This window comes from Atractosteus spatula, chromosome 7 (genome assembly GCF_055471065.1).
Source record: "Atractosteus spatula isolate fAtrSpa1 chromosome 7, fAtrSpa1.hap1, whole genome shotgun sequence".
NCBI classification, from domain to species: domain Eukaryota; kingdom Metazoa; phylum Chordata; class Actinopteri; order Semionotiformes; family Lepisosteidae; genus Atractosteus; species Atractosteus spatula.
In genome coordinates this window covers 60,890,532-60,917,368 of record NC_142712.1, presented here as the reverse complement: position 1 = coordinate 60,917,368, position 26,837 = coordinate 60,890,532, and the positions used below count along the sequence as shown (strand labels likewise).

The window sequence follows — 26,837 nt, the reverse complement described above, 5'->3', positions numbered from 1 at the left end:
GCAGTTTGCGACAACATAGTGACTCACACTACTTTCACAAAGTTCACGGAGTTTGTGAAATGAAGTTTGTGCTTCATTCAAAATTTGTAAAATGTTTCTATACCAGAAGTGAATTTATTTTGTTACCAAGATTTAATAACCTGTCTGAGAAATTAGGATGGCCGTTCTCCTTTAAATGTAACCCTTTTTGATTGTTGCACAGGAATAGCATAAGCTTTCATTCTGACATTAAAATTGAAAATTAACTCATTTGTAGGAACTTTAGGTAAATTTGCCCAGTACTTGGATTGTTTCGCATTATTATTATTGGTGGTGGTAGAAGTAAAAGGAACAGTGGATAGTAAATTGGTAATTACACTCCCCAGATCCTACAGAAGAAAAAAGACTACAGTTTTATATAGTTTTAAAAGTCTTTATTAAGTCCTTTTCTCTAGATGGATACAGGTGACGTGTATTATCCAAAGCATTACAAATATAATGGTAAAACAATTAATGGATTCAAGAACCAATTACAGTCAACAATTACAGTTGGTTGGGGAGTCAGGGGGGAGGGGGGGCACGATTAAGTGTTTTACGTCCCTTCCCATTTGTTTACTTATTGCTTGATTGACTGAGTTTGACTGAGTTTTATATGTATGGGATTTAGTTTGTGTGAGATGATGAAATATATGTAACTTATAAAGATGTGTTTGTGAGCATTTTGGAACGTGGTGATTTTCAGTTAGAAGAGTTCACAGCTGGGCTTTGGGGTGGTATGAGTAAACGACATCGAGAGCTGTCCAGGGTGCTGAATGGGCTTGGGAATCCCCTGAAAGCATATAGCGACAGCAAGAAGTACAGCTAACAACCATTTAAGGAAAAGCTAATTACAGTGACTAATACTATAGTTAAGTCACTAGTACAGGAAGTCTGTGACACTGCTGCAAACAGAATATGCTTTTTTGTTTGTGCAGTACTTGATTCTAATAATCTGTTTAGCATAAGAATGTTATAAAAGTGAATAGTTTTAACACAGGGACGTAGAAATGCCTAGTATTTGTAATCTTGACAAACTGTTCTCTAAAAAGTTATCTTCATAATGTCTCTGACTGCATGGCTGTTTACTTCTGAAATGCAAAACTGTGATAAATGTACTGTATTACACTCTGGGTAATGCTACTTATCTTTTTTAGGATTTAATTGAATTTGTACAAAATGCATTTAAGTGCTAAAATGAATTTCTTCTTAATTAAGTAGTCCCTTTCTACAGAGATTATATGTATATAAATATTTTACCTAATGAATGTGGTAATATTGTTTAATAAGAATTGTTCTTTTATCATTTTATGTATTAATGTTAGTGTGTGAATATTTACAGCTGATGCTTAATTTTGAATGTATTCAAGTGAAAAGAAAGAGAGATGATACTTACCTTTTTGGTGTGTTGAACTGGGAACCACATCTCTGCTGTTATTACTTACATTTACATAATTAAGTACATTATGTGGAGAGAGACTCTGAAGACAGCACATTTTCAGTGGCTATTTTAATACCTTTTAAGCAGCTGAAGGCTTCAGGCAATCAGGAAGGGAACAATTTATTTCCTCAAGAGGCGAAACTCAGATCACAGTGTTTGAAACAGTTAATTCTGTCAACGGGAATGTCAACATATTCAATAATGTTTGACAGGTGACTTCTCTTCTTTTCTCAAACAGCTTGAGGGATGAGGGTGATTTACTGTTACCCCCTTTGAAATACATCCACTGGAGACATAGACTTGGTTCTTCTAATACTATTTTGAGTTCATTTGCGCATAACATCCATAACTTCAAAAACCTTCAAAATACAGAACGTTTAATCAAAAAGGCCTGAATTTGAAACAAAACACAAGTAACAAAAATTAATTAATTATTTACAGTTGTGAATACTGACACAATTTTAAATGATATTTTAAACAGCTTTCTAGCCATTTCCCTACTAATACAACACACAAAAAGGCTTAAGAATGTTGAATGCTAATGGTAGCTATATAATTGTAGTATGAACAAAACCAGGTTTCAACTTTTGAAAATATTTTACAGTTTGTCACCTAGAAAAATGTTAATGTTCATGGCGTGGATTAGCAAAAACATGGCTGCATCATAAACTAATAATGTATACATTTTGTGGATTCTACTTTTCCAAAATCTGCTCCAGAAATAGTCATTAAAAGTTAGTTTTTTGTTAGCATGTTAGGATAAATCAAAATATTGAAATTGACGAGAACAATAGGGCAAGATTATACAGCATTCACTCAGATTGGGGTCATGTAATTAGTGGAGTACCACAGGGATTTTATTAGGATCACTGCACTTCTTATATCAATGATTCATATTCTGTTATAGTTGGCAAAAAGGTCAACTTTATAGATTATACCAAACCGAGAGGATTCGCAAACACGTTTAACCTGCAAAGAGTATTATCTAAAGATTTAGACAGAATTCAAGACTGGGAAAACAGCTGGGTGATGACATTTAATGTAGACAAAAGCAAAGTGCTGCATGCAGGCAGTAAAAACAAAAACAATTACAAATAATATGGAAAATACTGAGTTTGAAGAACCAGTCTATGAAAAACGACTTGGTTTTTATACTTACACAACATTTTCATCTTCTAAGAATGTGAAGAAGCAATGAAGAGCATACAGAGTGTTAATGCATATTGTGAAAAGTGCAAAATGTGAATCTAGATATGTTGTGCTAAAATTAAACTATGACTTCTTTTAGATGCTGCACACAATTATGGTCACCATGTTACAAAACACATATTACTTCTCTAGGTTCAGTCCAGAGAAGAGCCAGTGGATATGGTCCTCAATTGTCTTGAAGATGTATTCTGCTCTCCCATGATGAAAGAACCAAATCTTTCCTTGCTCAGAGGAGACTGAGAAGACCTCATTCAAGTATTCTGAATCTTCCAAGACACTGTCAATGTCAACAAGATGGACACAGATAGAAATTATGGTGGCCCTTTTTTTTGGACAAGGGGTTGTGGAGGTTTGGAATATGCTGTGGAACCTCCACATCACCAGGCAGCTTCGACACGGTCCTCCTGTCTGAAACACACAAATTAATTTATTAATATTTTGCTTCGTGTCGGATAGCGTTTCTATTCTACAATTCATCCTACATCTTACATTGTAACTATTGTATCTAGCACCACCTGATGGTCATATAAAGCCATGGCTTTAATTTACTCATTCAGAAATCGAAACGATTCATTCACCATTCAAATGTGATAATTGAACACAATCACTGGCCATTTGAATTATGACATCGTTCTTGCTGGTTGCGGTGCACCAGCTGTGTACATAACTCCGGATTATCATCTGTAAGAAACGGTATGGCTTGCTCTGACATGGGTTGTGGACAGTCACCGCACATTCAGTTTGCAAGCTGTAGGCACTAAACCAGTTTAACCTCCTTGAAACCTGATTTCAAGGTTTGGAGTCTTTTTAAGAACTGTTTTTTCCCCTTTGGTAGACGTTTGGACAAGCCTCAGGAAAGAGACAACTTAAATGTATTTCTTCTCCCAAAACGACCTCTTTAAGAAGAACTCTTTCTCTCCTCCTCCGTCTTACAGAATTTAAAAGGGTGGGTGAGATTCGTGAAGAGCTGCGCGTGCTTTATTTACTCTTAATTAATCATGCTAAACTGTAAACAATGTGTCCGCTTTACTTGTGCTGACAATTATCTGCTTGTCAACATCTCCCTCAAGTGCCTCTAACAGCTGGTAAACACAGCAGAGTTAAGCGATTCAAAGTTAACACTTTGCCTAAGTGGATTGTACCTCTTTCATACTCGTCTTACCAGTCTCTTTAACTCATCAGATCAGATGCTGAGAAATTGGGGAATGCGTGGGATCTGTAAAAATATGAGCATTTCTCTCATACGGTTGCAACTTACCGTTTACTGTCTTTTAAATTCCTTCCGTTTTACGTTGTATGTGTAATAATTATACATAATTATTTTGAGGAAAAATGTATTTCCCCAGAAGCACAGATCGCGTCATTTTAGCGTCTTTTTTATTTTTACTTCAGCAGATTACGCAATGTTTTACAATTTTTTATTAAATCTTGATTGACGTTTTCGGGAGGAAAGGCGTTGTTAACACCTTAACAATTGTGCTTCACAGTGACTTTCATTAAAACCTGTCACGACCGTTTCCGCGCTTTACAACGTCTGTTACTTAGTGTACTGCTGTTGAGAAAAAATACAGTAATAATTAAAAGAAAGCGACACGTTGAACTTTTTTGAAGCTATTGAAAACCCATGACGGGTTTAAGATCGGTTGTTTTCATCGTTAGCACAGAATCAGGAGGGTGCGCAGGGGTGTTACTGAGACAAAAGCTAATCAATCTTGTGCTCTGTAATTGATTTTAATGAACTATTTTTTTCGCATTAATGATTGCCTTAGGTCTTTTCTGTATCCAGGCGCACCAAAGACGTCTTACTCAGTTTATGCTTTGGCTCTTCAACGTCAAACTTTTTTTTTATTCTTTGCAAAAAAAATATTATCGGTCACCTGATAGATAGTCATAATCGCCCTTTTTAGTGTAACCTTTTATGTCTTGTGTTCTTTAGCATCCTAATTTATGCACAATTAATTGAGATATCTTATATACTTGATGTGTTCTAAAACTAATGCCTAATTTATGTAATTAGTCAATTAACTATAATTCCAGCATATGTTCAAAATGCCCAGAAGGTGTTCTTTTCCTAGGTACTTATTTTGATGTCACTGGAAAGCAGCTAATTAATTTTACATGCATATTAATTTGGGATCTGTTTAGAGGCACCCCTTTGTGAGAGCAGATTTAATATTTATTTTTCTAACCCTTTTCTGGTAAATTGCACTTTTTTACAATTCTTGTCTCTATTTTCACTTAAGATTTTATGTCTATATTTATTTAGTTGTTTTATATTGCCAAATTTATTCTGGTAACTAGATTAGGATTATGATCAGTATAATATAGTTACCGACAACTATGTTTTAAGAGAAAGAAGGTCCGTTGTCTTTCTGGATACATAGATCGTTGTGGGAAAATGTGCAAGAAAGCAAATACATGAAATTCAAAAGTACAATTATATGAATTAAAGATTTTTTTTTCCGTTTCTTTCACTCTTAATTAACTTTTATAAAGAAGTCTGACCGTGGTAGCCACCATGTTAAGATATAAGAAACAGAAAAACATTCAGAATGACATCAAATGTTGTGAATTGCACATAAACCTATCCTAAAGTCCTGTTGTTTATGTTATTTAATAAGGTATTATGCTCTTGGCATTATATAAATAACCTAAACTTGTATGTATGTATTTCTGCAGAAAGGAGGGGTGGGTGAACGACAATATATTTTTCGGGGATGAGGTTAGTTTTCAAAACACATCTGATAAGAATGAAAAACGAGTATGGTTTGTAGTTCCTTTTTCGGATTTCCGGTACATCTAAACTGCACTGTGACAGTATGTGCACTCTTATGTAGACATGCCGATATGAGCGATTACGCTAACCTCTAAATTTTCCTTTGTTACTGCTAAATCATAAAAAGTTACTTTTACAACTCGAGATTTAATTGACTCCTCTTAATTAATAAAATAGAACGGCCATAAAGAAGCCACGTATTAAAAATAAAAGCATAAGTGACCGGTAATGACGATGATAAAAGTTGGCAACATCTTAAGTTATCCTCTTTACGGGCAAATTAATGAGGATTTTTAATTAACGAAAATCTGAGGGCACTGTAAGTGCTATGATAATGAAGTTAAATGAGTGTATTGTAAAATCTTCGCTAAACCTGGTACATTGGCAAAAGCCCCCCCCCCTAATTCTGCTTAACACTAAAAGGGTTTTGAGCACCATAATGAGATCCCTCTGTCTGCTAATTAATTGACGCCCTCCTGAATATTCATACGCACTAGCACCAATACGTTCCTAATTGCACTGTGGAATGGATCTCAAAGGAAAGTAAATCGCCATAGACTTCATTAAAATAATATATTCCAGATACAGGATGGGAAATGAGTCATGTGCCATCAAACCGTAAGAGAGTGACTCCTGGTTTGGAAGTTTGAACTGGATCTGGCGCCGCCTCAGACGTACTAATAATAATGAGGATTTTATTACTATTTTAACATGTTGAGATAACAATAGAAATTCTGTATTGGATTCTTTATGTTAAGAGATTAACTGGAATTCTTTCATGTTATCTATATTATTTGAAAAGAGTGACATTTTTTTCACCGCCATAACGTTTAATTTTTAGATATTTTTTAAGTAAACAAAACAACAAGCGAAAGGTCTGTTGAGGAATCGTACAAATAATAAAATACTTTCCTTATACTACTAATATGTAGAAAATTATTTTCAAAATAAAAATGTTATATAGGAGGAAACTCCAGTAGTTTATAACTAAGAAAATAATCTGGAAAGAAGGTGGCTTCTGACGATTAAAGCGAATAGCAGTAAGGGTTTTCTACAGTTTTAAAATCTGCACACTGTAATTAGCTGCTCTCCCTGTCTGTGTGTCTGTGTCTCGTGGAGAAAAGCTGGGGTATGCGAAAAGACGAATTCCTAATGCAAGAAATTGTATAGGGCTAATAAGAAACATTATCATTAAACCTACAATAGCTCTCAGATACTTGCCAAAATCTTAATAGAGCAGACGGAATTATAATTAGAAACCTTTTGAACTAATTTTCGGTTGTATTCTGATATTGTGTTACCGTGATATTGTAAGTACTGCTCTTGAAGACGTGCTCGCTGCAGGGCCTGTCAGGTACAGTTCGCTACACATACACTAGACAATAAATGGGGGTAAAATGTATGCGAATAATGAATACAAAATTATAAAAACGTAAAAAGGTTTCTTAATTGAAAAGGCCGTGAAGGAACAGTATTGAAAGCAGTACTGTACTACAACTCTAATAATAATAATAATAATAATAATAATAATAATAATAATTCAGTATTTTGAGCACGCTTATCTTGTAAAATACAAAATAACATTCTATAACATTTCATCAGCATTCAGGCCTTTCGTGGATTAAAAGCTTAGCGGGGTTTATTTAAAGGTTTTAATTGCATATTTATACAAATGTTTGCATTAACAATGTAAATTACACTGCCAGCAGTTGCAAGTTGTTTATTCATTAGTTCTTTAGAAAATCTACATTGCCCCCAGATACAGCAGGGTAATAATGCGAGGAGATACACACGCAGTTTACAGTGAGCGCAGCAGGGCTCCGGCCTCAATAACAAGGTGACATCAACAGGTTTAAAGCACAAGACTGAGCTAGAGGACAGTCACTGGATAACCAAGACAGATAGAGGTGCTCGTGTTACAGCACTCCTGTTGACGTTTACTTTGTAGAAAGTGAACGTGACGCTATTTAGAGCAGGAAGTATGCAGATGGTGAATATATTTCACAGTCTGGTTCGCATTGTTTTTTTTCCTTTAAGTGGTTTCGTTTCACATGACAAATTCGAAGTTGTGTGTTGACAAGACGTGTTTTACTTTTCGATTCATCACAAGCAAGTGTTAATTTACGAAAAAATGTTTTTGTATAATGTCGGTAAGACTCGATTAATGTACATTTTTTGTGTTTTTTTTTGTGAACAGTAAAATAATGTCAGTTTTAACGCGTTTGAGTTTGTGTGAATGAGGAAAAAAGGTTTCGTTTCCTTGCAAAATGACACGGATATCAGGTATTCTGTTGGGTTGCACAGATGGAGTCTCCCGAATGTAGAATCATCTGTGTCGTTTGTGTGATTAAAAATCACAGGTGCGCGTTCGTACTTAAAATGATCATAATAGTTCGTTCGCGCACAGATCAGTGACTAATCCACAATCCTTCGGTATTCAAATGGAGATTTGTTACACTGAATGCCGCCTCATTTAATTTTTCGCTTTATATATATTTTTTTTTCCAGTGAAAAACATCCCCCTCTCCCCAGAGACATACACACACACGCAACTGGATTTTGAAGCGACATCATCGTAAATTAAATGAGTAAATTGCTTCATACAGTAATCGCAGTAAGTCTGTAGGAAATAACTGACATCCATTCGGGAAGTAGCATGGAGTAGTGGTTAGGGCTCCGACCGGGAGGAAACTCTGTTCACATCCCGGATGAAACGCTGCTATTGTATCCTTAAGCAATGTGGATAACTCAAATTACTCCAGTAAACGTCTTACTGTATGAATGAGTGCTTTCCAGGTCGTTTTTGTAAATGAGAATGTGCTCTCAGTTGACTATTCTCAGTTATAAAAGTAGGAAATGCAGCTGTATTGATACAGAGTGCCCGAGAAGTTACTCGTGTTTTAATTGATATAAGGATATTCTTCTACGACAGCGCATCCGTTTACTATTAGGCTAATGTGATCGCCGTTGTGTTTCAGTCTCACGTCCCATTATAAAACCTGTTGATTGTGCCAAATTAAATCGTGCAGGTGTCGTTATTAATGTCCTGGTGCCAAAATTAGACATTTTTTTCTAGCAATGGTATAAACGAATGGTTGTATTTTAGAAATGTAAAGACAATAGGTGTTTGATATAAACATTTTACTTAATTCGTATTTTACCTACGTACGAATTTATTGGCGTTGGAAGATATTATTTGGAAATTAAAATAGAAGCAACAGCATGAAATGTGAGCAATATGGAACAATATTCCTAGAGACAACGTCTCTATCGCTCGTGTAAAAACATATTTTGCAGGGTAAAAAAAAAAGATCCAAGATGTATTCTAGTATTCAAATAACTTTAGGTTTATTTTTTTCAGTATAATACTAACACGGCACCTCTCATTTTATGTAACACTTGAAAAAAAGATTTAACCAAAAAAGCATGTTATTCCACAGATTCTTCTGTAATAAAAAACACTAAATGCGCCCATGCATAGGCCTAGCTTCGTTTAATTTCTGTTAACATAATTAACTGCGAAATGTAGACAAAGAATTTTAACTTTTTTTCTACAATCGCTGTTAGTTTCTTTTTTTAACCCCTCGCAGAGCTGTTTTGAAGTTTTCTTTTCCTGGTGCTACAATCCGGGGATCTGGGTGGCAGTGCATCGCAAGTTGATTCAGTTTTGACAATGTTGTTTAGCTATCATTTGGTGCTTTAGAATGAATGGAAGCAATCCTCTTTTTAACAACATTTGTTTCCTATTGTGCCGAGGTGCCGCAGTTAAGGACAGACATGTGAAAGTGGTTGTTTGATTCCCTTTTTCATCCTCATGACCCCAGCCTTTGTGCTCTCTCACCCTGGGAATGTCACGCCTCACTACTTTACTTTGAGATTCTTCAGAAAGTGGCTTTGTTTTTCTCCCCCTTTTTTTTTTAAAGACACACACAAAATTGTCCTCTGTCCCCCCGCTGTAAAAGATACTTCAGATTGGAGCTTGGTTCACAAGTGCAATGCAATTTGGCTTAGCCCAACCTTTGTTCCGCTTGTACAAATGACCAAACAGTGCACACATTATGCAGTTGATCTACTGCTGCCTGAACACAAGAGTTTAGGAGTTGGGAGAAAGGCGAGTTAATCTATTCAGTATCAAGGTGGCATTTTCAGTGTGCCATTGGAGCGAAACAATAGCTCCTGCGCGGCGTGGAAGCACAACAAAACTAAAAAAAATCAATAAACAAATAAGCCAAAGCTACTCTTATTCCTTCCTCTCAATTAGTTAACCGTAAGAACTTAGCATGCTAAGTTAAAGACAAATTGAATCTCACGAGAACAGCGCGACCAGCGTTTCCCTAAAATCCCCGTTAAATTTTGACAATTGAAATTCGCTGGGTGGTCTGGGAACTCAGGTTAGTGTTGCACTATTCTGCAAAACTGCTCCTGAAGACATTCTGACCCAATGTAACTGATGGTCCGGACAGTGCGTTAAATACCACAAGGCCGCTGTGAAAATACTGTACACAAATGGCACAAGTGGCACCCTACGGGCTGGGTGACTGCCAGGCTTACATTATTTTGTGAATTTGATATGAAGCTAAGTAGTACATGCGTGTTTTGACGAAAAACTGGATTCATGGCTTAAGAATTGTTTTCAAAGTTGAAGCAAAATATTAAATCGCGAACCGATTTTGCCGGTTTAACTCCGTCAAACCTCTACAGTCAGACTGCAGACGAAATTAATAAAGCCGATCTAAGGACGATTATGGCCAATTAAACTTGTTGCTCCCCTCACCATTGCATTTTAATAACGGTTTTAATGTTTCGCGTTAATGATGATTAATGACATTATTATAAGATACTTGTTTACTTTTAACGTTAGGCCTGCCTTTCTCATCAATTGGATTCTGGAAAAAAAAATCTATGATACAGAGTGCTTTCTATTTACATATGATTAAAACCAAAAAACACTCTAACATCATTTAAAAATAAATGCGTTAAAATATACCAGTCCCCGTAGTCTTTAATTCTAACAATGTAATATCTGTTTGTATTACATCTGAAAATTATAAACCCGATGCATTAACTTTAAAAACGGCTCTGTCATAGCAGTAACACACGCAAGCACACACTTCTGATTGGCATTATAGTTTGTAAAACCTTTTGTGTAGAGATCTGATAAAAAAAAAAGCGAAATGAAAGATGAGTGCTTTCACGCCACCAAAGTGGCAGACTTGGTAAAGAATACTTGCACTGTGACAAAAGAGCCTGCGTGTTTAACGCCGGTTCCCATAGGCAGCTGGATCACTTTGGTAAACTTCATGTGAAAAGCTTGGAAAATCGAAATCCATTGCCCCCTTTCTGCCAATACACGAACAGAAGAAAGAAAAGTAAAAAAAAAAGTAATTCTTGAAGAACCCGAAAAAAAATCTGCGAGATAAAAGCTTCGAGCTCAAGACTCAGCGTGGAGTTGACTTTCTAGACGGGAAAGTCTGTTTTTGAGCCCGTTATTGTTTGGCAACCTAGGAAACCATAAGACGCTGGTTGGTACTTTTTCCCCTGTTTTGTAAATATTAACAGCTTTGTGAGACACAGCCCCTCTTTCTCCACTCGCCCCCTCCACTCCCTACCAACCGTGAGCAAAAGAACACCAGAAAGTTCCCTTTAAACTTCTATACCTGGGTCTTGGGTTAAAACCCAGTGGCATCAAAATCAATATGGTGTTTGACACTTGTCTGCCTCCTTGCTCTTTTCTGAATCGGTTTGAATGCTGGTGCAGTGAATTGTGGATTTATGGGTGGAAAATTAGCATAAATTATTAGCAAATCTGTAAACGTGTGTGGTCCTGCTTGTAGGAAGGGGGCTATTGCAAACTCGCCAAGCAGAAAGGTGGTCCTTGGTGGGCTTAAAAAGATTGAATACCCATCGCTCAAAATAGGCTTCCATTTGGTTTTCACATTCATATAATTGACTTATGGGTATTTTATACAGTTTTCACAACGCCACCCTAAAGACTTTATTTGCATTTTTCTCAAGTACTCTTCAATTTGCTTAACATAAACACAAAAGACCCTGGCTTTCCTTATGAAGTTTTACTTAAGTCAAGCTTTCGATTGCTTTTGTGAAAATATCCTTTTTCTTTTACGCAGTGTTTCGCATTGCGCCCTTTCCTACTTAATACGACTAGGATCTCCGTTCTTTTTATTAGTCTCATATTGTTTTGTTATTTTATTAAAATTGGTTGGTAGTACGCGTTTTGTTCAATGCGTTAATTTATTTATATTCAAAACGATACTTTAGTCACCAAAACCCCTCAAAATTCACTTTATTATGTTATCTCTGTTAATGATTTATTATGATCTGAACAAAAGTACGTCTCATTCAGTCGCTCTCCTGCTTTATATATCAATCTGCTTAAAATGTTTTTTTCTTCTTTCCACTGACTGATGTCTCTTAAGTCTCATGCTTTCCGAATATTCCGGTGCATTTTATTTGTTTGTCATGTATTGTTTTATAACATTAAAGATAAGGCCTTTAATTACGTTCCCAGTAAATTTTAATGGTATCCAACATATTTATTATCGGGTTAATAATATAGAAACTAGAAGATCGATAAATCAGGTGTGTAGTCTCTGCAGTTGTGGAGAGGTGAAATATAACACTGGGGTTTTTTTTCAAGTACTTCAGTTAATATTGAAAAACGTGCCCATGCATTTATAGTGAGACACCCAGACCACCGTCTGGAGTCATTTTAATATTAATGAAACAGTTTAATCTCCTAAAATGTGCCGAGTTTAAGATACGTCTTAGAGAGTTACTGACCAGATGCACAATAGTGTGGCTACATAGAGAAAACACTTGAGACTTTTCCAATTTTATAAAGTGACTTCTTCTTATACAATACTCATAAAACCAATAGCAGGAGTCAAGCTTATCATCAGTGGCATGTATTAAAATTATTATTAGCCTTAGTAATTCACTTAGTCGTTTTATGCGCGCTTATTAATGCATATATATATATAGGTTTCACGACTCAAAACATTTATCCTGAATTGGTTCCGTCGTGTTTTTAAAATAGCATCCGTTTCGGACATATACCAGGAATGCACAAACATCCTTACAAAACAAGCATTTCTTCAAATAAAAAGTAAATTGGTATTTAAAAAAATGTACGGTGAGATATTCACGAGATTTTGCTAAAGCATTCGGTATCTGTAGTTATTTGACGCAATAAAAAGTCCCGCTTCCAGATTGTTAAAAAAAAAGGCAGTGACGTGACAGCACTAAACAAAAACTCAGATAACAATGCGGAACAAACAGAGAGCCAGTGCCCACCAATTTCCATGTCAAGCATCCCATTGCTCAGTACCTCCATTTGTAAGTGTGAATTGTAGACTAAGCACCCTGCAAAGTCCACAGAAAGGTTAGTGCATACCTTCACACACTGTTACTGGGTGCCATCACTCTTCAATTCCGGTTGCTGAGCCTTTTCACCCCCTTGCTCTGTCTTCAAATGGAAATGATTTCTATTGGCCCAAGGTGTCCATGTAAATAGGTGTAAATGAAACCAGATTATGCCTTTCTCTCAGCCCCCTCCTCCCAAGGCGATTGTCATGTGATAGCAAAGAAGTGGCACATTAATGAAGCGCCTCTACAGGGGTCTTTTCTGCTCATGTCACCACATAAAACTATCAGATGGTTAGAGGAAGGACATGGAGGTAGCTACTTAGCTCATCTTATCAAGAAAGGGAGAAGAGATCTGCTCTATTCAGCCGGTTTGTGGGAAAAAGAAGCTTACTGCCGCTTGCTTAAGTAAAGATCACAGCTCATCTACGAAAAGCAGACTGTTTTCTTAGGACGACTTACAAGACCCACAACCTCCAAACTCCGGACTTCCTTCCTTGTAAACGGTGAACAGTTTACTTCAATTGAGAACTTTGAACAACTTAACAACTTCGAAGCTGGGACAAACGTTACCGTGACTCTCTCGAGAACAATAAACAAGACCTATGTATTAACAGCTTTTCTGTTCGCCCACGTTCAGGTATTGAGCAAACAACTATTCAATTCAAATGAAGTTTTGATGCATTTATTTTAATGAGATTTCGCGAGAAGAACGGCGAGAAGCTTTCCTTTTTAGACCTGTCAAGGATAAGCGCTGATTAGACGTCTTTCCCAGAGTCTGAAGAAGTCCGAACGAAGATGCCTCGACCAGGGAGAAACACGTACAGTGACCAGAAACCTCCGTATTCGTACATTTCTCTGACTGCCATGGCTATCCAGAGCTCGCCGGAGAAAATGCTGCCTCTCAGCGAGATATACAAGTTTATAATGGACAGATTTCCTTATTACAGAGAAAACACCCAAAGGTGGCAGAACTCTTTGCGGCACAATTTATCATTTAACGACTGCTTCATTAAAATCCCACGGCGACCGGATCAGCCGGGTAAGGGGAGTTTTTGGGCACTTCACCCCAGCTGTGGTGACATGTTCGAGAACGGAAGCTTCCTGAGACGCCGCAAACGCTTCAAGGTGATGATGACATCAGACCATTTGGCACCAAGCAAGCCCTCTGATGCTGCCCATTACCTCCAACAACAGGCCAAACTCAGACTGAGTGCTTTGGCAGCCACGGGCACACACCTACCCCAGATGTCCACCTACAATTTAGGAGTGTCACAGCCATCTACTTTCAAACACCCTTTTGCCATTGAGAACATAATTGCCAGAGAATACAAGATGCCCGGAGGACTCGCTTTTTCCACCATGCAGTCCATGTCTGCTGGCTACCCTCTGCACAACCAATTGACCACAGTTGGCACTGCCTGGCCCCATATGTATAGCACCAGCGTGATAGACACGGCAGCCCCCATTTCGATGGCCAGCAGTGATTACAGTGCCTATGGCGTGCCTATCAAGCCTCTTTGCCACGGAGGACAGACTTTACCAGCCATCCCGGTGCCAATAAAACCAACCCCGGCCTCCGTGCCAGGTCTATCGGCGTTGCCTGCGCCCATTCCGGCTATCCTGTCGAACTCTCCGCCGTCGCTTAGTCCAACTTCTCCTCAAACAGCTACGAACCAAAGCAGTCCTGCCACCCCGAGTGAGACTCTGACAAACCCCTCTTCGACTCTGCAGTCTGTGGCAGTGCACTGACAAGAACGCTTTTCCGGGGCTTGACACTGCAGGTTTTTATCAATTCCAAAGTTTTATTTTTTTTTTATCCATGAAAACGAAACATCTTCTTAGAGGCGTTAAGGCAAGAAATGTGCTGTTTGCATTAATGTTTATTTTGAAGCTTGGCTGGGAGTTTCATCACTCTGTTTACAGGAGTTTGCGTACATAGTTACGGTACGTGGTTTTTGGAAGCACAAATAATCAATGGCGTTTACTATTTTTCATCTGAAATGATAATTGTCTAGTGGCTTTGAAGATGGGATACCATCATTGTGGTTACTATAATTATGTCTGTGGCAGCAAAGGCAATATAATTGTTTCAATTGTCGTCGAAAGCGTTTTTAAATACAAAACTCAATCTGAATTGCTAATCATCCCAAACTTCCGAGAGAATGTATTTCCGTCCGTCATTACTGTCGAGTATCGCTTTAGATTAATAATGAAACCCTGAATGATCTTTGTTTATTCATTAAGTTAACGACCCACAAACGTATTCCCTTGTTGTTTAGAGTTGACACTACAGTGGGTGACAGCAAAGTAATTTAAATAAAAAAATAAGAATGGCTACTTTTGTACATTAAATGTTAAAGACAAGACACATTTCATTCAACATTCGTCCTGGTGGCTCATAATTGTTAAATAAACATTTTTGCAAACTCGGTTTTCTTTGCAAGGTTTATACATTAACACTTAAAGGTCTAAGAGTGCTTGTTGCTTTTGGTATACCAAATACCTAGTTATTAGATTAATAGTCATAAATTATGAAAACATGAACAATCACAGTATAGCATTTCCTTAAGTATTCAGACTTGAAACGTAATGATATATGAAGACGTAAACGGTGCTCAGTGCATTGGAAATAAAGGTGTAAATTATTGCAAATAATTGATATTAAAATGTGTAAAATGCACTTTTTTAGTTAAATGTTTTAGAGTTTCTGTAGTTTGCAGAAAAATGTTGTTCTGTGAACCATTAAGTTAAAAGCTGTGGTGACCATATGTAATAAATCATGTACATTTTTACCTTTTCTGTACAGATAAAGCATGCTATTTCCAAACTTTGTGTTGTTTTTTGCTGCAAGCATGCGTGCTTTTAAAAAGTGTGCGAAGTGTCTGCATTAAATTATGAACTTGGTCATCAAAATATTTTCTCATTAAAAGTTACACAAACCTAATGACATATCCCTGTGTATTTTGTAAGGATACCCATTACGTGGTTCATAATAAGAATACGTATTTATCATAATATTGTAAAATTAATGCGTATGAAGTTTGAAAAGTTTATGGTCAACTTTTCATCTGAAAAAAAATCAAGATTCTTCATAAAGAATTACTTTAAACTTGCCTGGCACGTGGAAAATTATTTTTTTTACCAAAGTATTTTTTATTTCACAAGTGTTCAACCATGATCTGTAAAAAATAACTACAAATGGGAGAAAAATGTATTGTAATTATTTTGTGTAGCCTATTCAGCTGTTGAATTTTAAGTATATAAAATTAACAGCTTTATAGTGCCGTACAATAAAAAGAAAGCATTTTCCTTTTCAAAAGTCCACTATTGCTGATGTTTTGGAAAATGTGATTATTATTGGTGTTTTGATACGAGGAACCTTAGTTCACAAAGAACAAAAGTATTTTAAGACCCGATACAGTTAAGTAAAAAAAAATCACGAGAATAATTTTGCTTTTACCAATTTTAAGTTACTATAACGGTTATTTGGAGGGGCACATATAATTGCGATAAACCAGCAAAATCAAAATTCTGCTTGTCTTCCAATTTAACACCGCATACCCGGAATAACTTGGTTCATTACTTTATTTTTTATTTTCGGTAATTTTTCGTCATAACAATGCAACCGAATTACAATATTTTTAATCCTTTTTCTTTGAAGGATAAACCTTTCTGCTATTTACACACACCTGAACACAAAAGCTGTGATTTAGTTGAACTGCACACAACACAAATAGATGTTTTTTTAAAATGTCATATATATTACCCGTTTTTCTAAATAATGTGTACAGAATTCGCGTTTCTTTAACCGGTATAGAAATGTAGCCGAACCGTTAACGAATTAAATTATGTAACTTTAGTGACTTGTACTGTTCCACCTGTTTTAGTTTTTGGATCTTCGCAATCTTGTTTTTATTTTACGAAAGGAATGATCAATATCTTATTGACCTTTTCGCGGCGGCGCTGCCGAAATCTCACACGGTGCCCTCTGAATCCCACACAAACACTTAAATGAAAGAGCGAAAATAAATGAATCAAGCGGTTGATTAAAATGCATGAAGTTACTGCTATAGTCACAGCGGAGACAACTGCGCTCATTCATCAAGTTCTACATACAATCAGCCCAACATACTCCAAAGAACTAGTCTTCTCTTAAAAAAAAATGTAACCTATAAGCCTGTGTATGTACATAAATCTATCTTTATAGATAGATCTTCATAGATAAGCAACTAAAATTGTTTTGGAATACGTACTTTACGCGAAATAAATACATTAAAATAATGTAACAATTTCCCGAGGTTTATCATATGTTTTTAGTAATCAGGGTGCGAGTGATGTGTATACTGTGTATATATATATATTATACGACGTTGTTTTTAAGCAGTTAAAATGTGTTGTTTATTCTTTTAAACTAACAACAAATTATCTAATTAATATGTTTCAATTACAGCATAAAAAAGAGGGGCTTTTGGACCGCCTGCAGTGGGACTAACAATACCCTCAGACCCCACTATCGGAATTCACAATTACGACACATCTGCTTCTCTTTCCCTTCACTATTTGCATGCAAACCGCTCTCGAGAACACTTCAAACATGGGCCAAGTTATGAAATATGCTCTTGGGCCAAAATGCGACCCAAACTTGAATCTCTTTCTGCTGTTCTCTATACGGAAAGCAGAAGCCTATCGTGGAGTATTAAACAAATATATTAGAATTCCCTCACTTTATGCAATTGAGTTGATCAAATAAAGGGTCCCAGGCCACTTCATTCACCCTCATTCACTTGAATAGAAAACGCAAAGAATAGCAAACTTAGACTAGGCCACCGATGTAGATTTAGCCCTTTTTTCTAAGAGACAAAAAGGCTGAATTTTCACAAACACATTGCTGACTGGGAGACTGGGAAACGAGTTCTGAGACCCCTTTGGAATTTAAATTCGTTCTGTTTTCCTTCTTGCTTTCTCGGTCTGTTTGCACAACAGCGCAAGTTTTATTGGCAACATGTACAGCGCGTCTACCGCCGTGTGTTCTTCGTCGATGGCAGAAAAGAACGCGCTTTCTGTATCAGATACAAAGGCAGCGCGACTATAAAAATAAAGAAAAATCTTGCTAACCTGATGTGATTCTTAGTTGTTTTTTTTAAGTTTGCTTTTTATCCCTCCAAATACCACGTGACGTGTTCAAAAATCAAATTTTCCGTGTGAAGAAACGTTTTTAGATTTGCAGACGTTTTTCTTTTAGAAACCAGATATCCCCTTATGTTGTTTGTATTATTCTGTTACTGATTATTACGCTTTATACTACACCATGATGACCGTGGAATATCTCTCACAATTTTTTGCATTTAGAATTTGGGATTTTATTATAATTTTATTATTATTATTATTATTATTATTATTACTGACGTTGAAGATTTTATGAACAGGAGCAGTTATTTGTTTTATTCGGAGTTTGCGTGAATCATGTTACAATGACTTTTTAACCCCATAAAAGTTTTTGCGATGTCTTTTACGACCCTTTTTATTCACGTACTACAGGTAGCTCTGTCTTTTCAGCGTCTGAAATAACAGTACAATTGGTCGAATGCCTTTTCATAGTTACAATCACTATTATTTTTGTTGATAACTAGTTACATTTTGTCTAATGTGTCCCTCAGACTTCAGTAGTTCATAACCAAAAGAGCCCACTTCCATCAGTCTCCCGTGAAATCAAGTGAAATTATGGGAAAACACCAAGTGTTAATTTAGTCTAAACCGAATACACCTTCCGAGTCTCTGATTTCTCTGGATTTGTCTTCTGATTTACTAGGATACCTGCCTGTGTGTGAGTGTTATCTTAAACGATTGTTCTCAACATCTTGCGTAACAGACCTGAACTAAAGCAAGAACTCGGAAAATAAGGAATATAAAAGCAAGCTTTGGCGAATAGTTGAAAAGAATATTAATTTTAACTATTCTTCATAACTGTTCGTTATTATTTCATTTCGTGCGGGCCTGTGCAGAGTTTAAAGTGCTAAGAATTTAGGAATTTACTCAGCGAAGAAAATGATAAATGTAGTTTGAACGCACAGGTTCTGGCATTTTGTGACAATTTAAAAGTGAAAGATCATGGTCTATGTATTTGTGTGTATGTATTGACAGTATTGTCACCTAAAACTACCCAGACCAAATGTTTTAATATATATTGGCATATAATCATTTTAATGCAAATGACTTTTTTTGTATGTAAAACTGTGCTATATGTAATCAGACTTCTTTTTAACGTCACTTGCACATTCTTGCTCTGCATGCCAGTAGGCTTGTTATACCTCAGGACATGAAGACACAATATTAGGGTGCTAGTAAGAACATGTCCAATCAGTTCACTGCGTAGACAACTAGATTGCAAACCAAACGTTAGGATAGTGCGTTAAACTGGAGCACGAGTTCAGCATTGCTTTTGATAGATATCGAGTTAATTTCACCAGATAGGAATTAAAAAGGAAGACACTAAAACTGAACTCTTTGTTATTGGAACCTTTAGTGAGAATCAAAGATGCTACAAATGTTGTCTAGTTTCGTTATTATTACTATTAATTATGATGATGATGGTGATAACGATGATTATGTTTTTCCCAGTACCTGGAAGTGATCAATAAAGTAATTTAAGGCATGGAGAGATAAATAGAGGGATAAATAAATAAATGCAAATTAGATACAAAATTATACTCTATAGGACTACCTGTTCCATTTATTGTTACTCAATGAAAATGTCTTTTATATTGAAGTCCTCATTCTCTTGATATATTATACAACACCTGACATGGTTTTACTGGCGGTGCCTTCGTTTACCTTTGTCCAATCAAAATGATAATTTAGATAAAGTGTGGACGGTGGTGTGCATTATCCAGCAATATCTCATTATAATGCAAAATAATCAGATATTCACAGCAACTGTCGCATCTATTTATTGTTTGGTTACTCATCCAGAAATTTTAATACTTTTTCAGGGGCAGGGACTGGCAATAAAATATAGATCTATACATCAAGCCTTTAACTTGCAGCTATCATTGTGTGCCATAATACAGATGGAGTGGCCATCAGTTTTGTTTACCATATTAGTTTATTAACGTTCCCATTGAAAAAGAAATCAAGGTGGAGAGTGCCTTCGAAGGAGCTAGTACTGAGTCACCAGTAAAACAAATCACAGTCAGGCAAGAGTGTGTAAAGGTTTTAATAGTAATTGTATGGAGTATGTATGCACTTTCCATTAATATCTTCTTTAATGTGGTTTTTAGATGGAGGGGCACCAGTACACTAAACCTTGTTTCACCCTGATCACAATCTCACTTTCAATCAAGTAAACACCCATGGTTGAAAATGGAAACACATATTCACCGGGAACTATACATGGCTCTAGCAAAATCTGAGAGTAATAAATACTTTGTGGTGCTGTCCTTTGCTTGATGTAAGTCATCACCGATGGTGAGATCAGCATTCTTGGTCTACGAGTTTACAGCCCTGACATGGAATCTCTAGTAAAACCTTTGAAATGGTGTTTACCGAGAGGCTTTTTCACAGACCTTTTGAAGATTTTCACAATGGGGATTGTATCCAGGGACTGGCCAGGCCATGGCAGTTTTGTGATCTCCTTTCTCTCCTTTATATTTTTCTTTATTGCTTGCTTCTTAGTGGCACATTGCTGTGATGCCATTTTCTGTGAAAGCGTATCCATCTTTGGAAGGATGGCCCGTGGTATAGCAAGGCAGGCATCTCTCCTGGCAAATCATGATGCGTTATGCAGAAGTTACATTTTCTTTTACAGACCGCCATGTCTACCGATCAAGTAGTCCATATCACAGCTCCACAACATGATGGACCACCCACCACAGTGTGTTGTGCCTTGTGGATGATGCAATGATCACAGGAATCAATCAGAACAAAATGATGATATGTACAGTACGTTCGAACATCCAGGAGGGTGTGGTAGCATCTATCAACAAAGAAAAATAATTATGAAAGCTTACAAATAAGAAGAGGTGATTTGACCAATTTCTGCTTGTTTGGCTTATATTACATTATTGATCCAAGCGTCTCATCCAATCATTTCTTTAAGGAATTGAATGAAACATTTGCTCCTTGCTGTCATTGTAACTTAATTAAATGGGCCTAAGAAGTGGTCTGTCACCTTTTCTCTCCCACTTTATTTTGTGCTGTAGCGATCATAGTGATAAAGTTCTCCATAGGCTCCCATATACCTTCTGCTACACTTGCAGTTTATTGATGGAGTTTACAGTAAAAGTTTAGGTGGGATGACATCAGACACGTTCATTCTCACCTCAAGTGCCATAACTCAGAATCACTCCTGGTGACATGTCCTAAGTTAAAAAAAAAACAACAAATATTGTTGTCAGCCTTTTGTCCTTCATATTCATCTTTTGCATCTCACCTTCACCCCATCTCTCCCTCTGCAGCTGCCACTTGGTCTCTCCTCACTCTGCATGGGGGTCCCAGCCTCCTCATCCTCTGGACAGGAGGTCAGTCCTTGGCCAAGCAGGTTGAGCCATCTTTCTATAACTAAACACGCAATAGATATTTAAATACATGTAATTCTTGAGTGGTGTTATTCCTCAGGGATTGGAGCTTGGTTTTCCAAACTCCTTGTGATTTTTCTGCCTTTGCTTTGGGTTAGCAGCACTAGGTTGAGCAAGATCACCTCATTCGCTGCTGGTCATCTCTTCAGAGCAGACAGTTCTCAACAGACTTTGGTTCAGACATGGTCAGATTGCCCTGTTCATATTCTTAAATCTTATAATCATATCTATTCAGAGCTTATGATGGCCTATTGAATTTCAGGAGCTGCCTGTTTATTTTTAGAAGCATGTGGTCCTGTAATTCAACATTGTAATCAATATTCTGGGATTTGAGATTAGTTTTAAAATCAAATTCTAATTATTAATTGAAATAATTCAACCCCACATAAATATTTAACAATGTTTATGGGTCTGCATATCTCTGACATTCAATCTCAGAAGAAGCCCAAACATCCAAAAATTAGCCACTTTCTCTTCTTATATTTTAATGTATGCTTTTTTCTCTATCAATTGGAAAACAGATGAGAGCAGCCATGGATTAATACTTAACGATTCAGATAAAATATTCTTTCTTCTGCTGCAGTATAGTGGAGACAATCCAGACAGCAGGGAAAATAATATTTTTACAGTGAGAAAGAGAGAGAGAGTACATTCGTCAGGATACAAGTTGGCGTGCTCCCTAATTAATCCCAAAAGACGGGGATAGTTTTCTGCTTAAAGGCCCATCCTTTTCTGTCTTGTTAAATATGTACTTCATCTTTCCACCTATTGGTTTCCTCACATGTTATTTTAATAATCTTGCAGTAATGGACAGAAATAACAGTTGATTCACCAGTTCTGCGACATGTCTGCCTATATTCTTCCAAATGGCCCTTCACACCTTCCGCGTTGTCTTGCAATTTCATGCTCCTCAAATATTATTTTAAATAAAATAATAAAAATACATCAACCAAACCTACTGTATATTTAGGAAATAATCTCAAAGCAAAAATATCAAGAGACTGTGAAATCACGGTTTATAAATTCTTACCTCTTTTTTATATTGAGTCTCCCTTTCAATACTTTTAGCTTTGTTTTGATTTCCAAAGGCTCATCCAATGGAGACCTGAGAATAAAGAGTGTTTGAACGTTTCCAGTAATTTCGATTTTTAGCTGACCTGGCCTATCTTACAGTTGTAGGCTTGCATGGTACACTGAAGTAGAACAGTTAAACTTGTTCTTTATTGTTCACTACCAGATTTCTACCTGATGTAATGGGAATCACATTTTCACTGTAAGACAAGTTTTATTTCTAAACATGATATAAAGGTATCAAAATCGGTTTCCACATAGTTTTGATTGTACAGTTGACTTGATCAGTAGTATAAATCTACAAATATATCTAGATATGCAAACATATATCTGCTGTAAACAGTATGTTTGTGAATATGTATGTAAACTATTGTTCCTTCAGATTAGCTTTCTCTTGGTCTACAACAGGCTTTTCACTGATATAAGCTGTGTTGTGTAATCAAAAACATTAAACTGGTGTCCTTGTTCCTTCAGCTACATGATCCATCCAGACAAAGATGAAGGTTAACTGAGGCAGGGAATGAAATATAGATCATCCTGTGCAAAACCACAGTGTTGCAGTTTAATTAAAAGAATTCATTAAAGTGGTAGCCCATCCAAGGTAATTAGTATGCATAATTTATGTTTTGCTTAATGTGTGAGGGCAGTGGCCTGAATAATAAACTCAACTTAACCTTAAGTAGCAGAAAAGAAATGGACAGGCACTTATTATTTATATAGTGTTTACTGTGGCGCTAATGTCAAAAGGGTAAAAAATATTTCTAAGAACTTTAGCCAGGTTTTGCGTTGAGTAAAGGAAAAAAGAGGTTAATCGTTTTCTTGCTCATAACTGTAACTCAACGTAAAACATAAATTTAATTTCTTGAGTTGACTTAGTCTGTTGCGAACAATTTCATGTGAATATAAGTAGAGCTGTTGTAGTATTAACGATAACTTCCTGCTTTTGAGCAAATAAAAATAGGAAGTTTTCAAGCTTTTAAGGTAAAGGTTTACATTTTCATATTTGAGTTTTTGTTCGATTTGTTCTGCTCAGTTAAATTTGTGCTGTGCCTAATTAGTAAACTACAGTTCTAGCATAAAGAATGTTGACAACATGGGACATGAGAAAGAAAGAATGTGATGTGCTTGCTAAGTAGCACAGGCAAACCACAGTACGCTGTCAGCACCAGGAACACCCACCAGGACATGATATGGGCCACGAATAATATACCCCAGGCCTGAGCAAGCCTGACCCCATGTCGCAATGGGAATTCCATCTAGAAAAACTTTTTCAAGGTTGAATAGCACACAGGTTCTCTTCGTATCGTATTAATGCGATTTAATGCCCCATTAACACCAATGGGGCAGAGCTTAAGTAAAAACGTTGATGAGGTATTTTGGAAAATCAAGGTTACTTGCACTTTTGTTTGTTTATTTCTTTCAATCCATTCCTTGAGAGTTATCATGACTCCAGTGGCCACTTGCAAACACCTAAAATAAAATGGCATCAAGAACTTGGTTTGTCCTTCTAAAGTGTTCTTTAGCCCAAGGGGGTCACAGAAAACTACTGAACATGTTAAAGTCAATGCCCCAGTTAGGGGACGATACAGCTTTAATAATGGTCAGCATGGCCCAGGACTTTAAGACACACAGGGTTTGGATGTTACATCATGTTCCACAGGCACTCTTTCATTTAAGTCACACAATTCTAACTCTTTTAACTTTAAATTAAATTTGTTTGCATATGTACTCATGGACTCATGGAGTGTTTTAGGACAAGCCGTGGTCTTGGAGAGCTCCAAACTAATGGTCACCTTCAACCTTCTTTTTTTAAGGATTTGGGACCTTTGAAAGTTATTGATCAATGAAGTAAGTACTTTGTTCATTGAAAATTAGGGTAAAACTATGTTCAGAATATAATAATTATTGCAAATAATTTATTATAACCATCTAATTTAACACATCATCTTTTTAATTGAAAAAAGATGATAATCCCTATTCTTGAAAAACTGAGAATTTAATGGTTTACTATAAAACCTCTACTACACAGGCACTTTTCAGAATTTGGGTTGATCTGATTCCTAGTCCAGGACACATTTCACAAATACTGATATAAACTATAGAGTATGCCCCAGGTGAAGACAAGGCATGGAATCAAAGTACATAATCTCTTTTCCACTTACCTTAAACTATCATTAAAGGGTCTTTTCCAACTTTTGTACAAACAAAGAAACCTGAATTTCTATACATTACTAACATTCTTGCAAATGCAATCCTGTCAGCAGTTATTTATCTGTAGGTGTTTTGCTGCCACTGGTTGAACTCTTAATTATATAACAACGGCAGAGGGAACACAGTGGTTAATTATTATTGAAAGCATGAAATCAGTGAAAATTCAAGTAAAAACATCATAGTGAAATGAAATAAAGAATTAGTGACCCAGTTATATTTCATACATACTCAAACATTTTTTATTTGTATTTTTTATTTTTATTTATATTTTCAGGACATTGTACATCTATTTCTTGCAGGATTCCATTCATAGCCAGGCCAGTCCATTTTAAAGTATTTCTTCAGTAGTTTTCAAATCAAACTGAACTAGATTGAAAACTTTTTTAGGTATTTTCTACACATCAGTATTGTCCTACTCATTAGCTGTTTTAAAAATATTGTTAAACTTGTCGTTCACTTGTCATTTTCACTTACAGTACATACATTTTTGAATAATCAGAGCCGAACAGGTTGCTATCTAAATAACTTCTGATATTCACAAACAAACAACTGCCTTCATTGCAACTGGGCCAAGTGCATTTAAACAATTGACGACATTCGCTGTTCTCTCTAGAGACAGGAGTAATATGACATTTATGGAGGTAATCTTTTATGTTGTTTTGATGGCTGTGGCATGATGAAATGAGAAACTGGATGATTCTGTCAGGCTGCTGAAACCACATAACACGTAACAGTACCCAGAATTGTTACCTGTCATCAGTCTGTATGAGTACTTCAAGATGACATAGTCTGTTTTACTTCCTGTGGATTTTTAGACAGTCTGTTGTATAACAGGCTCCTTTGCCTTGTGTAGTACACCTGGGTCGTTGAATGCGATCAGTATAAGGTTGGAGCCATGGAATATATAGTGGCCTTTATATTTCTTAAAACAATCATATAGTCCCATAGACCTGAGTCTCCATTTTTTCTCACACGGGTCTCTATTTTTTCTCACATGAAAATTGATGATCTAAAAGTTGATAAAATGGTAGGAAATATGGTAAAAGTAATCTTTTATGCAAATATGGAACCTTGTGTTAATTTTACCCTTTTTAAAGTGTTAGTGCATCCATCTTCAGCCTGGTTGTCATTCCTGCAGGATGTTACATATGTTTTCACAGAGCTGAATGGCAGAAGTTAAAGTTCTTAGATTGTAACCACAAAGTCTTGGTTGGCCTCCAGTGAAGACACCAAGGTCTTCTCACTTTTTAAAGTGCACTGTTTTTACCTTGGCGGTAGTCACATGTACTGCAGTCCTTTCCAAAACAAACTGCTTGGTAATTTATTTCCAAATGAACAATGCAGACCCTGTGGAAGGAAGATGTGTGTGATTTATTTATTTATATTTTAGATCCCAAGGAAGCATGAGCCAAAATGTCAAATTCATACATCAGCCAATTACTTGTTATGTTTATTGTTGAATGTGTTTTTTATATATTTACTTTGGATGCCTGCAGGTTCCCCTCCAAAATAAATAAGGGCTATAATTCATTTTAAAAATCAACAGTTCCTCGCAGCCTCTCATCAATTTCCAGTAGCTTTAATGAGGAAATGCGCTGAGGCAGATATTTTCCCCATCTTTATTACAACTATCACCTACAGGACAAATCAAGATTAAGGACAAAGCAATGACACTTCAATTCCAAGTACTGCTGATTTCTTGTTAAATCAGTCTTACCTACTTCTGTTGAGCTTTTCAGGTTGGTTAATTATTTTCTAATGTACCCATTCTGTACAACTTCTGATTTATAATATAAAGTCATGATAAGATTTTAGTTTTGGAATTTGTATGTGGATTCTTTGCATGCTGATATCCATTATCTAAGTTTAAGCTTTGTCAAATCAAAAAGTAATTCACATTAGCCCAGGTTTATAAGTGGTATCGACTCCTTTGTGTTAACTATTTATAAGTATAATGCAGTGGAATAAAAAAGTCAAAATAAAAAAAATCCTTTATTGCTTTACGTGAATCGGGGCCTTTATAGGCATTTTGATTAGTATATCGATGCTTAAAAGTGTTATCAGCTCTTGGTTTAATGATGGTGTGCTTTTTCTGGAAGCCAAGGCTTAAGGAGATCTGCAGTGAATCCGATATGTTGAAGAGAGTCAGGTAGAG

General features: G+C 36.3%; 1 protein-coding gene and 1 long non-coding RNA gene across 2 annotated transcripts; one reads left to right on the top strand and one right to left on the bottom strand.

Moving 5' to 3' along the window:
* Positions 1-400: 400 nt before the first annotated feature.
* Positions 401-12,941, bottom strand: LOC148831557 (uncharacterized). Its single transcript, XR_016091342.1, has 2 exons — positions 12,856-12,941; positions 401-3,073 (listed from the first exon to the last, which is right to left on the bottom strand). It is a non-coding gene; the product is annotated as an uncharacterized LOC148831557 (long non-coding RNA).
* Positions 12,942-13,148: 207 nt separating this feature from the next.
* foxb1a (forkhead box B1a) lies at positions 13,149-14,576 on the top strand. Its single transcript, XM_088921804.1, has one exon. The coding sequence runs from the start codon at positions 13,623-13,625 to the stop codon at positions 14,574-14,576; it is 954 nt and encodes a 317-aa protein (XP_088777930.1). The 5' UTR covers positions 13,149-13,622.
* The last annotated feature ends 12,261 nt before the right edge of the window (positions 14,577-26,837 follow it).

What these genes read in the sequence shown, in the direction of transcription:
- foxb1a (XM_088921804.1), top strand. Translation starts at nt 13,623, where the DNA reads ATGCCTCGACCAGGGAGAAACACGTACAGTGACCAGAAACCTCCGTAT.